The sequence below is a fragment of the Aedes aegypti genome, chromosome 1 (assembly GCF_002204515.2).
Source record: "Aedes aegypti strain LVP_AGWG chromosome 1, AaegL5.0 Primary Assembly, whole genome shotgun sequence".
NCBI classification, from domain to species: Eukaryota; Metazoa; Arthropoda; class Insecta; order Diptera; family Culicidae; genus Aedes; species Aedes aegypti.
Window position 1 is genome coordinate 91884876 of NC_035107.1, and position 18033 is coordinate 91902908.

At 39.4% G+C, this 18033-nt stretch overlaps 1 protein-coding gene across 1 annotated transcript in view; it reads right to left on the reverse strand.

The window, feature by feature from the left end:
- Positions 1–3026: 3026 nt before the first annotated feature.
- LOC5572540 overlaps positions 3027–18033 on the reverse strand; it is a 54389-nt gene continuing 39382 nt past the window's right edge. Inside the window, exons 3-6 of the mRNA XM_001660426.2 lie at positions 17864–17980; positions 4182–4697; positions 4028–4101; positions 3027–3963 (exon numbers count right to left, since the gene is read on the reverse strand). Of these exons, the coding sequence (XP_001660476.2) occupies positions 3875–3963; positions 4028–4101; positions 4182–4697; positions 17864–17980 (796 nt within the window). The 3' untranslated portion in view covers positions 3027–3874. The remainder of the gene's footprint in view (positions 3964–4027; positions 4102–4181; positions 4698–17863; positions 17981–18033) is intronic.

Genomic DNA, 18033 nt, shown 5'->3' on the forward strand with positions numbered 1-18033 from the left:
ACACGACCCTAGGGTGACTAGATGTTCAAATTAAAAATGAACCCCGATGGTTTGCATGAGGTATCGTTCAAATTAACTGGGGTTTACGGTATGTCGGTATGCTCATTAGTGTGGGACAAAATTTAGATTCTCGCTCCAGTCCACTTTTTGGATTGCATTTGGGTCCCATAACAACTGTGCAAAATTTCAGCTCGATCGCTAAAATATAGTTTCTCCGATCGAGCTGAAATTTTGCACAGTTGTTATGGGACCTAAACGCAATCTAAAAAGTGGACTGGAGCGAGAATCTAAATTTTTCATTTAACCGTGTACCAGGCTAATGCTCATGTTACGCGGCGCTGTCATCAGAATATATGAGCTTCCCTATCAAAAATTGCCACTTGTCGCTAGCATTGCCTTGTGTGCCAATGTATGTTGACGTTCACTAGTGCCATCTTGTGGTCGAAACGTGTTTGTATGTCGCGCTGTCTGCGTTGGCGGCGCTGATGATTGTCCAACCTTTACACATGATTTTGATGGAATTTTGTTCGAGCCTCCATGTCTGTTCTCTGGGTTCTCTGTGACGCTCTGGTACAATCAGTGGGTAGGGTGCAGTACTACTTGGGCACTATCATGATTCACTTTGGCATGGGGGCCGAATTGTCTGAAACTTTTCAGTAAGAAACATGCATATTTTGGTCAAATATGAGCTCAGTAGCTTTTAAAAACCCCCATTGCCGAAGTGAATCAAAAGTGCCAAGAATAGGATCCAGTTCTTTATCTGCAGGTGATGTTAGTATGCAAATATCGAACATTAACAAAAGCAGCGAGATTGCTATTCTCAGAAATACCACCTACTAGGGGAAAGGACTATTATTTTTGATCTACAAACATGTTGTGCAAATTTTCGAATTTTCATACAGAGCGTGCAAACATCTTATGAATGGCGAAAAAGCTAGTGTAAGGTCGTGCTCTGCCCATATAAACAGCATTCCCGCATGTAGAATGGTACCACTCACAAGCCTCCACCGGGTCTTTAGATTCGGATCAATTACAACTGAGGAAAGGCACCGTCCTACATGGAGGAAACAACAGATGAGGAAGTTGGCAAGAATTCATTCGCTGGCTAAGTGGCAGCAAGAACGGGATGCCTCCGAGAAAGGAAGGTGGACCCACAGGCTCATTCCGAATCTATCGGCCTGTCAGGTCACGACTGCTTCAAGCAATATCTGCATCGATTAGGCCATGCGTCTTTACCATTCTGTCCTGAGCGTATGGAGATTGAAGAAACGCCAGAATATGTTGTCTTCGACTGCTCGAGGTTCAACATAGCACGAAACTTGGTGGCGGCTGCTTTTTACTAGCAAATGACGAGCAGAGTAGCGAAACGAGACGCAGAGAGCAGCGGGTTGTCGGAGCGCTGATAAACCGGAAGCCAATCGTCGGACCGATCTTGGCACTCGACAAGTCAGTCTGTTCATGAGAGGAGACCATCGGGTGCGATCGTAGTAGGCTAGATCCTTCGTCGGGGACTAGACCGAGTAGAACGAGCGTAACTTAGTGTCGAGACGCCTGCAAACCGGAAGTCACCCTCTAACCGACCCTGAGACTTGGCCGACCACATTCGAGTCGTAGTTTAGATCATCCGCCGGGGACTATCTGAGTATATCGCGAAACAGCACCAGAAAATGATCGTCGGGGCGCCTGTGAACCGAAAGCTTCCTTTCACTGGAATCGCAGGACCGATCTCGGCATCTGCCCGGATAGCACCGGTTCCGAAGATCTTCCGCCGCCGGGTAAATCTTCGTCGGAGTAGGATAGATCCACCGTCGGGGGCTATTCTGAGTAGTACGAGCGTATCACCGGCTTGAGTGGACGGAGTGCCAATGAACCGGAAGCCATCCTCCAACCGGAATTGCTGGGCCAACTTCTGGCGAACAACGGAGTATGAACAACGTGTAACGTTACCGGTTTCGGGAGATATTCATCCGTCGGGGTACTCTTCATCGGAGTAGGCTAGCATCACCGTCGACAAGCTTCACGACGAACCGCCGGCTTTGGGTCGTCGAGGCGCTTGCGAACCGGAAGTCACCCCTCAACCGGAATCGCAAGACCGACCTCGGCATCCAACCAGTCCGCCCGTTGAGCGTGACGAGCAGAGTCATGGGGCAAAGCGCACCAACCTGTGTCTACAGTAGCAACTATAGGAAAACGTCTCACATGTCCCAGGCGTGTGGCCGGCCCCAAAATTCAGTGAAGTCGAAGAGACACATTGCAGATCAGATAGATCAAATAGAGCAAGAGGTGACAAAAATGCGTAGAGGCATCGTAGAAGCATGAGGTAGTTCCAGGGGGACATCGGAGTTGTAGCCCAAGCCAAAGAAAGGTGGCGTGGTACAGAGTTGTTTTCCACTTTTTATGTCTCTGTTACCGTAATAGACCGGTGAGTGAGGACCACAGCGCCTAAACCCCATGTACTCCACAGATAACCAGATTAGGTGAAATTTTCTACCTTTACTAGAAGTGCAAACAATTTATTAAAAAAAGTTATTAACTAAAAGCTTTCTTTACCAAAGTTGTCATTTTCGCATTCGTATATCGTGTGACAGGTACGACGATACTGCATGCCAGGGGAAGTCAAGGAAATTTCAATTACCAAAAGATCCTGGACATATCGGGAATCGAACCCAGACACCTTCAGCATGGCTTTGATTTGCAGCCGCGGACTCACCACTCTGCTAAGGAAGGCCGGTTCAAATCAATAAAAAGTTTGATCAATCATACTTTAAATGTTATGTTAATTAATTAATGAAACCAGTGTTTCATACCACTTTGGTGAGTTGTAGCTCAAAATTGTGACGTGCTGAAATTTCTGTTACGCTGTGATATATGAGAAGATCAGTCGCAAAATGACGCCTCGTGTTGCTTTTTCGTTCTATAATATTTGGTATATTCCTTGTTAATTTGTTTTACCTTTTCAACACAAAAACACCTATAAAACAGAAGACCAGGGAATTTTTCTTTCAACATAAAAAAATTACAACAGCTCCTGAACGATCACAACGTGTAATAATAAATACTTAAACTTAACACTAGACGTTTTACAACCATGAGTAGTTTGCTTTACGTACCCCTACATGTCTGATTTATTGCTGCACCAATCAAATGGCTGGCGCTTTTTGTTTCCCTAGCAGAAAAAAAGAAAAACAAAACAATGACTAATACTACTTTCGAGTTCGCTGTCTTGTTCAAGTGTCCAACGAGACACCGTTTCCCAACGGGTGAGAACATTATTCCCCTCCTCATCTCAGACCGCCGGTTATGTTTTCGATTCAACAATTTATACTTATGTTGTTCAATGAAAAGAGGTGATCTCTATCTCACCGTGAGATTGACCACGTGGTTCGCGTGGGATAAAGTTTCCATTCATCGATTTCGATTGCACACATGCGAGGTGTGGTACGTGTGTACTGTTAGGTATAGCTAAAGTTAGTAAAAAATCTCAATTCGCTTCAAGCTGAACCGGCTTGAGAAACGTGCGTGAGGTTTGAATCGAACATCGAACAGTTTTCCGATTTGTTGGACATGGTCGTCTACAGCGGGGGGCGAAACTTTCCAAAACGGAAACAATTTCCACCTTGTCCGGATGGATCCTGCGCATTCCACCCACTACTTACGTATATATGTATAAAGAGACTCGTGTTTCGTACTACTACAACTACTAAGAGTAAGAAAGAGATTTCCTAAACGATCACATAAATCACAACGGCGCTTGCTCATTGTTCCTTTCGACAATTTAAATTAGATATTTTAACATTTGTTCGGACGAAGACAGGGTTGCCAACCCTGTCCATCTAGTAGGCACTTGAGTTTTGGTTTGCTTCCACCCTCGGAATCAGAAGCCTTCGCGCGCCTTCCGGAAATTCATTCCCTTGGGAGTCTCCTCAACGCAGGGCACCTGCACCAGGTTGAAGTAAATGGAACCTGTGGAGAAATTATAAAATGATTAGCGACCGGGCCACGCTGGCATCACTGCTCCGGTACATACCCATGACCTGTGCCGCCGAGGTGTTGGTCTTCTTGAGACATTCGAACAGCATATCGTCACACTTGCAGTGAGATCTGGAACGAAACAGAACCGAACAGTTCAACAAAGTCATCTTACCCTATTGAAGGTCGACGTCCTCCCGCCGCAGACTTACTTCGTGTAGATAGAATTATTGCTGAGATTGTACCGCTTCTGGTACGCTCGGACCTTCATCGGGCAGAGATCGTGCGTCCGGCAGCACCGATCCATGGTGGCGTCTTCGCCCAGGTCGTGGTAGGTGTCGGCAATGTCCCCAGTTCCGCACCACTTCGTCCCCGGTATGATACCGCTGAACAGCGAGAACGGACTCGTGTTGAAGATTCCTCGCTTGCTGATGCCCTGGCCCGTGCCACCGCCATTGGTCAGCAGTTGGAATATGCTGATCGAGCTGCTAGTGGTGGCATCCACCGAGTCGCCATCATCGTCGGCATCGTCATTCAACCGGTAGCCGACGTTGTCCAGCGTCTTGGACTGCGGAGGTGACGAAGTAGCGCGTTGATTGTTCTTGGCGTTGATCCGGTCCACCTGTTCGCACTGGTCCATCAGTTTGATCATGTCCCGGAACGAAATCTCCAACGGTCGGTTGACGGAGGAAAGATTCCGCAGCAGTTCGTGGCCTTCGGAGTCTTTGCTGTGAATTAGGAGGTAGGTAACACATTAGATGCAATCAAAATGCTGTTGTATGTTTTTTTAATAGAAAAGGGATACAATCAGACCTCTGAGAAGATAACTCAGGGAGTGTGGGGATGCCACACCACCGACGAACAACTAAGTAAGTGGCGTGCAGAGTGCGGGGAGGAGCCAGTGCATTTTTTTTTCCTTAGCAATGCTCAACAGACACCCGGACCCTGAAGGTCCACGAGTGTGGGGTTGGGGACCGTTTACTACATGCAAAGCAGCAGACAGGACTACATCCCCGACTCACTAAACCATTCCCATTGCCGCCAAACCCTTCGTCTCTCCGGGACCACCAAGAAGGCATTGCTTCGGAGAGGGGCTATTGCACGTCGCAACCTCAAGGTTAGCTGCATTGCCATGCAGCAACGAACATCGATGACACACTTAGGGGGGTCCACCAAGGTAGCATGCTGGCGCTTTGCCAGCTTCCCGGGTGGTCCTTACCACTCCCATTGTCCTCTGAAGGTGGACAGGGTCAACCACAACGCCCGCGCCCAGCTGCTCTGCAAGTATCAAGAACTGATACCGCGTGCTCCGTTATTTGACCTGCTGAAGGCTCAGGCCATATCAACTAGCACCAGTTGGGATTGCTGACGAAGGGGGCCTCCACCTGCCCCGACCCTTACGAACAACCAAAGGCTCGGATCCAACCCAGTAGACCGGTGCCAAGACAGCAACGCTACCAGGATGTTCTCCCCGCGGCCACTTAATCGCCGTAAGGGTCGATTTCGACCGTAGGGCACCGGTATGACCTACGTAGCCGACTGCGAACCCTTGGACCACCTGTTGTTTAGCATTTTGTAGACCATTTTAAATTACATTGTGTTCTTGTTTATCTATCTATCTATATAAATAAAAATGGAATGGTGTTTGTATGTCACGAAATGGCTTACGAACGGGTCAACGGATTTGAATGATTCTTTCTCAGTTTTGTTCGTCAGGGGTTCCGACGTGTTCGTGTGTATAAAAATCCCAGGATATTCACCGGGAAAGTTGAAAAAACGAGCGCGAACGAAACTGTCATTTTATATGGGACGATCAAAAGCGTTTTTCAACAGCCTACTTGATGGCAAGACGAAGTTTGCCGGGACCACTAGTATATTATAAATTTGTTGAGTATACTCGATTCATAATACATTCCTCAGTTACTATTGTTTTGTATATCAAAAAAGTATTTTTTTCAGATTTGTTCGAGACATGTTAACATCAATCATTTCACAATGCTGATTATATATAGTCATCATCTGATTCAACGGACCAAATTTAGCGTAGTTCGTGCGATGATGACCTACTGTGAACAAGTAACGATTGCGCAAGTAACGAGTTGAAGTATAAAAATTCAGTTTTGAAAGTATATCAGCAGAATCAATGCGCTGTGAAACAATATCGTTAACAAAAGAAACCATAGCATAATCACGACGCACTTTCAGTGATTTCATATTGATAAGCATGCATCGTGATTCATACAGTGAATGAAAGTATCGCGGAAATGAGACGAAAATAGGCATTTTTCAAGCAACCCGACAATTAATTATTAATTGCCGCCTTTATCTGCGAGAAACAGATTTCGTGAACTGCTATAATAGGCCTTTTCATGTGACAGATCCGGGGTCCAGATAGCCGTAGCGGTAAACGCGCAGCTATTCAGCAAGACCAAGCTGAGGGTCGTGGGTTCGAATCCCACCGGTCGAGGATCTTTTCGGGTTGGAAATTTTCTCGACTTTCCAGGGCCTAGAGTATCTTCGTACCTGCCACACGATATACCCATGCAAAAATGGTCATTGGCATAGTAAGCTCTCAGTTGATAACTGTGGAAGTGCTCATAAGAACACTAAGCTGAGAAGCAGGCTCTGTCCCAGTGGGGACGTAACGCCAGAAAGAAGAAGAAGAATGTGACAGATCCGTCTATGCATTTGTTTACATCGGCGGAGGACCGGTGCTAACACGGGCCTGTCATTTTCATAGAAGAAATGTCAAAGTGCTTCCCGATCAGCTGATTTGAGACGTCATTTGAATAGGCCTATTGTTGAATTCACTTCGGCCGTCAAACTAAGCAACTCACTGTCCACCGATTTCTGCTGGTCTGAACTTCAATAGATCCATTGCATTGAGGACCTGTTTTCCTATTTGAGGCTGAAAAAGCATGGTGCAGCACTCTTTATTGACGATTATCCAATATCTGTAAAGATAGTTAACAAAAACTCATTGTGTTACACTGAGGCAAAAAAACTTAATAATTTCTTAAGGAATAATTATGATTTGGCGCCACAACGATTATTGTTGAAATTTGTAAGTTTTACTTATGATTTTGGTGAAGAATTTCAGTAATGAATTTCATAAGTCAATCAATGAAATTCGGTAATAAACGCAATGATAATAACCCAAATCGAACTATCAATCAATAATGTTGTTCGCCTTTATTTTCAGGCGTGCACAAAATTCACATGTTTTGACAACATGTGATCTGTTTTCGATTAACTTGTAGTCAACATCGAAAGCGGAGTAGTTCTCTTAGCGATTGCCATGATAATTATTTCAAGTAATTGTTGTTAAAGAATTCAAAGCTCTCACTTATGAAACTTATGATCCCATTTTCGAAATGTTTAAGCGTGCAATGAAACCATAATTTGGCTGGTTCATAAGTCTTGATTTATGGATAACCTAAGTATTTTTGCCTCAGTGTAGAATGTTTGCCTTTTCAAGACAGCCATTTCATTTGTACACTGTAACCTCAATTTACGAACTAGATCGGGGGTGCGCAAATTGAGTTGGTGCGTAAATTGAGTCAGTGCGTAAAACGAGGGAGCTTAGCTCGTAAAACGAGGTTTTGCCAATTTATCATTTCTATGTAGAAGAATGTCTCACAATACTGGACCCTAGAAGATTGTTATATTTTTAAGAAGCGTTTGTATTGTCAGATCCAAGTTTTGGTAATTAAGTGAGTAGTGATGTGTTCTAGTTCATCCAAAAACTTCCTGGAATATATGCCTGCAATGTACTGGTATATTTAGCGATCCTTTGATGTTTTTTTTTTGATATGGCACAGGCCCTTATCTATTCATAGTAGTAAAATGAGTATATTTATAATTTGTGCCGATGTCCTAGGTCCTCCAAGAACTCCATTGAATATAGGCCTTTGGATCTACGACCGTAATAAGAGATTAGAGGTTACTTTTCAATTACTCTACAGGCCCCTAACTATTCATCTGAGTAAACGGTGAATTGTAATAATTTGTGTGGATGCCCTAGGTCCTCCAAGGACTCCATTTTGAATATAGGCCTTGGGATCTACGACAATTATAAGATATTAGAGGTTACTTTTCATTTACTCCACAGGCCCCTAACCATTAATGTGAGTAAACGGTGCATTGTAATAATTTGTGCGGATGTCCTAGGTCCTCCAAGGACACCATTGAATATAGGCCTTGGGATCTACGATCGTAATAAGATATTAGAAGTTACTTTTCAATTACTCCACAGGCCCCTAACCATTCATGTGAGTAAACGGTGTATTGTAATAATTTGTGCGGATGTGCTAGGTCCTCCAAGATCTATATCGAATATAGGTCTTAGGATCTACAAGCGTACCCAATTATCAATAGATGCTTTTTTCATATGGCACAGGCCCTTATCTATATGTAATTAGTAAAATTAGTATTGTTATAATTTGTACCGATATCCTAGGTCCACCAAAGACTTCATTGAATAGAGGCCTTTGAATCTACAAACGTGATCAATGGTCTATAGGTAGTTTTTCAATATGGCACAGTCTCTTAACCATTCATTTAAGTCAACGAAGTATTTTATTAATTTATACGGATGTTTTTGGTACTCCAAGGACTCCATTGAATAAAACCCTTTGGATCTACGGCCATAATAAGTGATTAAAAGATAGATTTCAAATACTCCAAAGGCCCCTTACCATTTCTGTGGGTAAACGGTTTATTGTATGAATTTGTGCGGATGCCCTTGGTCCTTCAAAATCTCTATCGAATATGGGCATTAGGATGTACAAGCGTAACCAATCTTCAATAGATAGTTTTTCAATATTGCAAAGGCCTCTTACTGTCCATATTTGCAAACGAAGTGTTGTATTGAGTTGTGTCGATATTTTTAAACTTCCGTGGACTCCACGATATATAGACCTGAGTATCTACAAACTTAAGTAGTTGTACATTGATGATGCTTATTTATAGCATAAAATATTACCTCTTAAGGCTAAGTAGCCCGTCATTCGGTTTGGTAGCCTTGTTGATTTTCCAGATTGCAATTTCAAAGTGATAAAACTCAGTCATCTTAAGTAATATTGATTCATTAAAGTATCACTACTTGAGCTTACATATAGAAAATATGCTGATACATTTTCAGCAATGTCAGTCAAAACCTAGTGATTTTCTTTAATTCGCAATCGTGAGACGGTTTGGCCACAATCATCGATGCCCACTACAAATTTCAATGACGGCCTACTCCGCCTTAATATAAGCAAATGGATCAATGTACTGATCTGTACTGATGTTCATGAATTTACTTCGTTAAACAAGTGACGTCTATTGAATTTGCGTAAAAACAGACTTCGTTGATTGAGGTTTGAGTGAATTTAATTTAAAAATGGCGTCGGACATCGATTTTATTCACCAAAAGTAGGTCGCCATCTTGGATTTCAAAATGGCGTCGGACATCGATTTTCGTCATCCACTCGCAGTGCCCGTTCAGAAAATACCCATATTGCATGAATTTCAAACGATTTTCTGAAGCCGGAGGTCGCCATCTTGGATTCCAAAATGGCGTCGGACATCGATTTTCGTCATCTCCTCGTCGTGCCCGTTCCGAAAATACCCATATTGTATGGGTTTCCAACGATTTTCCCAAACCAGAGGTCGCCAACTTGGATTCCAAAATGGCGTCGGACATCGATTTTCGTCATCCACTCGCAGTGCCCGTTCAGAAAATACCCATATTGCATGAATTTCAAACGATTTTCTGAAACCGGAGGTCGATATATTGGATTCCAAAATGGCGTCGGACATCGATTTTCGTAATCTCCTCGTCGTGCCGGTTCCGAAAATACCCATATTGTATGGGTTTCCAACGGTTTTCCCAAACCAGAGGTCAATGATTTCCCACAGAATTGTCAAAACGCAATTTACGCACTGCGTGAAAAAAGTGACTTAAATTGAGTTTACTTCGTAAAAAAGTGACTTAAATTGAGGTAGCGTAAAAAAAGACTTCGTAAATTGAGGTTTTAGTGTACTCATTTTAATAGAGGCTGAGTCCACCTCTATATTACGATATTACCTTCCTCTTATAAACAGCAATATCTTTATCCGCCGGACCTAACGGATACCCAAGTAACCATGGAGCATTATATAATTGCATATATAATGCAGCTGCATTGCCGTAAGCCTACCATTAAAGTAGTTTAAAAGTGGAAAAGGGCACTTTTACAGTTAAATTAATGCAAAAAGGACGATAAAGCAATGAAGCAACTTATAAAGTAATATTAATGCAGCAGTACAATTTATAAAGTGATGATAGTGCATTGATACATTTGTAATGTAGGGTTAATGCTTTATTGCTTGACAGCTCTTGAAATTTGTTGATTAAAAGCAATGTTGCATCAATGGTGTTGATATGCAGTAGAATACGTGCAATGTTATAATGCTTGTGGTTACTTGGGTAGAATCCGTTGCTACGGCAGCCCCTTCATAAGGCGAGCTTGATTTTTTCCGCCGGATCCAACAGATCTATAGGGTCGATGTACCAATAGCCGCATAGCTAAGAACAAAAATTCGTATAAAATCGAAAAATAACGCTATCGTCATTATTTTTTTATCATCTGAAAGCTTTTTATCTTGGTTTTGTGGGAAAAATATGAAAACTACGAAAACTCAAATGTTTGCATTTATTATCGCGTGTGCCACTATAGGAATACATGTGCCTATAGTAGCACTATTTCTAATTTCTGTTCCTATAGTAGCATTAGCATCACGGCGTTGGCAAAACACTAATCAACATCATATTTTTACAAATCTTTTTTATTTTTCCTTCAAAGTATGGACCAAAAGCTTTCGTTTGATGTAAAAAAGTTTGTAATTTATTAACTATTTCGTATAATAAAAAAATAGTTTCTCTCAGTAGTGCTACTATAGGAACAATAGGTTTACTATAGGCGCAAGGGAGCTCAAATTTTAAGCAAAACAAATTATTTCGATCATTTTTTGAACAAAATCAAGCTGCGTATCAATGGTACTTAGATAAATAGCCCCTGACCTTCATGTCAAAAAATGTATTGAAAAGGTTTATAGCAAAACGGCCGTAAAAAGCCACTAGTGCGACTATAGGGGACTGTCCACTAAGGGAACACTGACCCTATCTGTTTTTATTTCGCCGGACCCAACGGATAGAATCCGTCGCTACGGCAGCCCCCTTCTAAGGCGAGCTTGGTTCTTTTTATCGCCGGACCCAACAGACCAAATCTGTCGCTTCGGCAGCTCCCTTCTAAGGCGAGCTTGATTCGTTTTTTTTTTACCGCCGGACCCAACAGATCAAATCTGTCGCTACGGCAGCCCCCAAATATGGCGAGCTTCCGTTTCCGCCGGACCCGACGGATAAAATCCGTCGCTACGGTAGCCCACTTCTAAGGTGAGCTTGAACACTTCCGCCGACGCTACGGCAACCCGTTTTACAACGAGTTTTTTTTTAGTTTCAACTCACACTCTGAACTGCATAATTTCGACGGCTACTTCCTTTTCTTCAATATGCTGGCAATTAAAGAGCTTCCATTTTTGAATTCAATTTGAAGAATATTCTCCTTACTGCTACACCCAGGATCTCTCGTCGCCATTGTGGAGTTTTCGTGTCTTCACTGCTTGACAGTTTTATAATTCTTATCCTTCAGATAAGCACAGCCTACTCGATAGTATGCCAAATCATCACAATAGTGATCTACAAATGATAGTTTTGAGTCTAAGATAACTCCTAAGACTCTTATTTTATCACATTTTTTTACATGTTCGATTCCTAAAACAATAGAAATATTTGGTGTAGTTCGTTTTCTGCTATAACTTATGAGGTTGCATTTTTTTATATTCAATTCCAATAAACTTTTTCAGCACCACGTGTAGAAAATTTGTATCTCATTCTTAAAACATTATAATCGTCATCATTCTTTATTTCTAAAAATAGCTTCATGTCGTCAGCATATATAAGGACCCTCAGTTTGTTTAGAATATAAGAAACGTCATTAACATATAAAATAAAAAGAAGAGGGCCTAAGTGTGAGCCTTGAGGTACTCCAGATGTAACATGCATTGGATTTGATCTTTTTCCATTGAATTTTACTATTTGCTGACGGTCGTTCAAATAGGACTTGATCCACTTACGGATACTCATTTCGATTCCCATTTTTTCCGGCTTGAAAGTCAACATTGGAATGTCAAGTTTATCAAATGCTTCACTAAAGTCAGTGTGAAGAGCTTCTACGAAGTAACCTTTATCCATTGCACTCAGTGAGTAACTTACAAATTCCAGAAGGTTCGTAGTGGTCGAACGACCTTTAAAAAATCCGTGTTGAGCATTTGTTATACGAGTTTTTATTTGGGCAAACATATTTTTGTTTACAATTGACTCGACAAGTTTTGGAATACATGACATAATAGCAATACCGCGATAATGTCGAATGTCCGATATCTTACCTGATTTATATATTGGTATGAGGCATGTTTTTTTTCCATACCTTTGGAAATTGACCAGTTTGAAGAGACATATTGAATAACCAAAATAATGGAGTTGTAAGTTCAGTTGCTAATTTTTATATGAATCCGGGTGGAATTTCATCTGGCTCTGATCATTTTGTGGCGTCCAAATTTTTAAGACAAAACAAAATGTCTTGAACATTTATAGAATTAACGCCAACATCACTCGGAAAGTCAGCAAAATATGAAAAGTAAGAATGATCTCGATCGTTTTCCGAAAATGTTGAATAATTTTCTTGAAAAAAATTTGCGAATAGATTGCCAATATCTTCAGAATTATTTCCTACTTTTTCATCCAAAGTCATTGTTGATGGAAAGCTGCACGATTTGAGTTTTGTCTTAACGTAATTGAAAACATTCTTTGGACATGACTTTATTTCATTTTCAGTTTTTATGTTGTACTCGGTAAGTGCTGTAGAAATGGCTAAATTGAGTTGGTCGCAAATAACCAAATATTTTTCTAAATCGTCTGGTTTTTTATATCTTCTGTAAACTTTGTGAGCTTTTTGTTTTCGATTTTTCAAATTTATGATTTGCTTGTTGAACCAAATTGGATTTTTTGAGTTGTGATTCCTTCGTCTCTTCTTAACAGGTGCTTCCTCCCTAATGGTTTCCCACAATAAATTGTAAAAGATTTCTATTGCACATTCAATATTATCTTGATTTCTCAAAACAGATTGCCAATTTGCGTTATCTTATTTTAGTCTAATATTAGTATAATTGGCTCTACTACGTTTGAAACGCTTCATTTTTTCCATAATGGTGAAACCGTTTGCTTTAGCGATATAGTTTGTTCGGAGAAGTTTCTTGGTATATTAAAGTGAAACTTTTGACGAAAAAAGTTTTGTGATCAATCCACCTAGCAGTGAGATAGAAAAACTATTTTTTCAAAACATTTAGATAGACATATGATTTCTTCGGCACAGTTCGAGAGGGATTCGCGATAAGGGCCTATCTGACAAATCAATAACAATGAGAAAATAACCAATGAAATTTTCATGTGCAATTTTTAATCCCAATTGGAGAAAATATACTCCAACTTTAACTATTTCACTTTAATACACATTTCATAAACCTAGTTTCAAAATTCTCATCAATACCACACACATCTCCTTCAATTTTCCTAGCTATTTCGTAATAAAAAAAAATATTATAAGGTTTCGCCTTAAACGCTCTCAAGAATGCCAGTATCGCCCAATGCTATGAGCCTGTAATCGATATTATTTTCAGTGTCGCCTATTACTTTTGCGCCGTGTTTTCATTCTGGTTTCAATTAAGCCCGCCATGTACGCCTTGTTTATTTTTTGTTTGCAGTGTCGCCGTTTACTCTCGCCGTGTTTTGATTTCGATTTCAGATGCGCCCATCACTTTGATAAACAAAAACACAGGCGTAACCAATACAGTGTGTGGTTTTGCATCAGGTGAAGTTTCGTCTTCTACAAATTTGCGTTTTTTGAATAGTTAAATTATCGAAAGGGGAAAAGTTCAAGTGCAGTGAATAGACAATCAAGCTACAATTTCACCGCTATAGTTTCTTAAATTGTGTACATTTTGTCAGTTTCGCCTAATTCGCGAATCTTTCTAGAGTTGTAGAATTGGTAATTTGAAACAACTTTGTCGAAGACACGATTTTTCTATCTCTTATACTTTTTGAGATATATGCGGTTGTATGTGAATGGCCCCTAAATATCATACTTCTTATCATAACATTTTTCCAAGATTTCTAACATTTTTTGGGTTTTCTACAAAGTTGTTTGTTATCGAAAACCCCGTGTTTTGGCTCAACATATCATCATCCTATCTTTTGAAGAAACAAAGTTATTCATTAGACCTATTCAAATGTCTGGAAGTTCCTAAGTCAACCAAAATTTCGATTTTTCATGTTAAAATGAACTTCTGGTCAAAATTTCAGTCAATTTGGAGAAAATTTAGATGTGCTTCAAATCAATTATGTGTTTTTGGACTATTTTCAAGCTTTGAAAATTCATAACTACTGAACGGAACATTAAAACTTATTGGAAATACCTCTACATAGTAGTTTATTTAATTCTATGAACTTTTGTCGAACACGGTTTTATGATTGGAGCAAGTTTATAGTTTGGCTGAGGTTTGTGCTTCAAGGTTCTTGAAAATCACTATTTTTAGGGAGTGTTCTCCCTGAAAAACATATCAATATAAATCTTTTGGATTTTAAATTTCCAGAACATGATGACTATGTGTTTCTGAAACTCAATCCCGTTTAAAGATACCTTTTATCTTACGAAGATAAATTGTAACAAATAGGTAATAAGGAAGCATATTCGTAAATCCGCTGTGGGTGACCCAAGAACACAACCGTGAGCTTCAAGGAATGTAAAAAATGAACACGTTAGCACTGCTTTTTCACAGTCGATGATAATGATTGTTTTCAAATCGTTCTGAATAGTCAGTGAAATATGATCAAAACAATCATTAGGGTCGATGTACCAATAGCCGCATAGCTAAGAACAAATATTCGTATAAAATCGAAAAATAAAGCCAGTGGCATTATTTTTACATCATCTGAAAGCTTTTTATATTGGCTTTAAGGAAAAATTATAAAACATACGAAAAGACATGTTTTTGTATTTATTATCGCTTGTGCCACTATAGGAACACATGTGCCTATAGTAGCACTATTCCTAATTTCTGTTCCTATAGTAGCACTAGCCTCACGGAGTAGGCAAAACACAAATCAAAACCGTATTATTACAAAACTTTTATATTTTTCCTTTAAAGTGTAGATCAAAAGCTTTCGATTAATGTAAAAAAGTTCTCAATTTATGAACTATTTTGTTTAATAAAAAATAGTTTCTCTTAGTAGTGCTACTATAGGAACAATAGGTTAACTATAGGTGCAAGGGAGCTTAAATTTTAAGCAAAACTATTTATTTCGATAATTTTTTGAACAAAATCGAGCTGTGTGTCAATGGTACTTAGATAAATAGCAACTGACCTGCATGTCAAAAAATATTTTGCTACGATTACTAGCGAAACGGCCGTAAATAGCCACTAGTGCGACTATAGGGGACTGTCCACTAAGGGAACACCGACCCTACTCGGAAAGAAAAAGCAATGCTAACTTGTTCAATTCATTCATTCGAATGTACATGTGTCATGCACGATTTAACTATCATCAGGTTGGGATGGGTTGTTCGATCTTTGGACATTTTTTGTAATTTATTTCCTAAAGCAACATGTAAGCTGTTAATGGTTAATGATTTCATAGATTTATTATGTTTGTTTTCCGTTGACTAGGGCCTGGAAAAATAATGCCAATGTGTGTTTTTTAGAGCATACATGTTCAGAAAACCGTGATTTCTGGGTACTGTGGATGTTTAAACTTAATTGAATCTTATTGGCGTGTTCGACAAACTTTAACAGAATAAATTTAGCTCTCAATTGGTGGTAATAGCAAGTGATTTTGATATATGAGTATTGAGTTATGATTTTTCAAACCTTAAAATGAGCATAAAAACACATTTTCAACTTGAAGCATAGTGAAATCTTTATCAAATGAGCTGAAAATTTGACCAGACATTGTTCTTAGCATGAGAATTCGGAATACTGCTTGACCGGAAGATTTCCAGACATTTTTTCAAATATGAACAGGTCTATTTCAATAAAAAATAATAATATAATAATAATAATAGTAATATTCATGAATTACTCTTTTTTCAAGGGCTAATTTAGGCCTCTATAACTGGCTACGGCGCAAAATGGCGCAGACAACTCTTTCAAATCATGAAAGTACCGTATCTCCTCTTTCGGCATTTGGTAAAAACTTTTGTCTTTAAGCGTCTTTGCATGGGTTTTTGCTATCAAACAAATAAGCCTTATTAAAACGAAATTGACTGATAATTATTTTACTTTAAGAGATAGAGAGGTGCGATGTTCAGCAAAAACACGCGATTTAAGATGTTTAACAACTTTGTAGAAGACATGAAAACTGTTAAAAATCTTTTAAAAGAGTTACGAATTTTTTAACATAAGGTACACAAATTTGTGTTTAAAATCATTTTTGTTCATAACTTTTTACTTAAATTTTTAACATATAGGGTAGAAGTACCAATTATGGCTATAGCATCAATTATGGCAATAGTGGGACAAAAAGAGATTTTTCTTATTGTTTCACTAGAATATAACGGCTAATATTCACAGGAATGATAAATCTATTTGTATTTGATGGTAACTAAACCTTGATGAGATCATTCGTGCAATAAGCTTCGAGAAATGAACATTTGAAAATTTTGCCTCACACATATAACACCTTCTTAGCAGTTTGTTAAAGAACACCCGTTACGAAATTCATGTTTTCATCCGGAAAAACTGCTTCAGCCGATAAACGTATGTTGCCTAGTGAAAACAAATGAATAGATTTACCTGGTGAGCAATCACATCTACTGTTTTAAGTTGGAAATCGTATTATTTCCACTATGTCGATAACTGGTACAAAGAGTGTATGAGAGCCCAATTATGGCTATACTCTGGAGGTGGTTTGTTTACATTTTTTGATCAGTGAAATAAAAGAAGTAAAGCTATTTTACGGGTGACTTCCACGACGGGACGGTTCGGTAAGGCATTATCTTCATATTTTGTACTCAATTACTAACATTTTTTAATCACACGTTCGAAAACGTTCGTAAGCGGAAGATGCTAATTTCATGGTAGAAAGGGGTTTTCAGCGACACTCGATTTTTGATTTTTCCCTACTTTTTCGTTAAAATTAGGCGCTGGAAAGGTAATGAGTTCATTAATGCTGTTTTGTATAATAATTTGCATTTTCACTACATTTAGACATATTTTCAAAAAATTATTTGCTCACATGAACCCATTGCAATAAATTGATTTAACATCTATTTAACACAATTTTTTTTGGAAAATTTTATGTGCAATCACTTCATTACATATTAGCGTTGCATTATCATTCGTTCTGGATGGCGTTTGAGTTCATTTCGTGCAATCATTCGATAGTCCATAATTGGTACACTTTTATGTCGAATGCTAGGAACACTATTGCCATAATTGGTACAAAGACAACGTTTTTTAAAACCAATTTTTAGAAGCTAAAAGTCAATTCAGTACTAAAACTGCTTATTTCAACTGTTTTGCAAGGCTTCAAACTAGTAATTAACACCAACAAGTCATGCTTACGTCTTAGAAACGCGGTTTAAACTTGATTTTTATCCATCCAGTTGACATATTGCATCCATAATTGGTACACCTACCCTATTAACATAGGATATAAAACTGAAGAAGTAACCAGAGAACCACGAAAATGAAAATTTTTCAATACACCCGATATTATTTGTGCTAAGGAAAAAGCTTGATTAACTTGAATACTTACTAGATTTCAATCAGCTCGCATCCGATCAGTTTCTTCTCCGGTCCCAGCTCGACGACGGCCACTGTCTGATCGTGGAAATAGACCATCCGCAAAGACGCTGTATCAAGGCGTCGTTGACTGCAAATGCAAACATAAGAGAAAAAAAAAATAGACAATCCATAAGAAAAAGT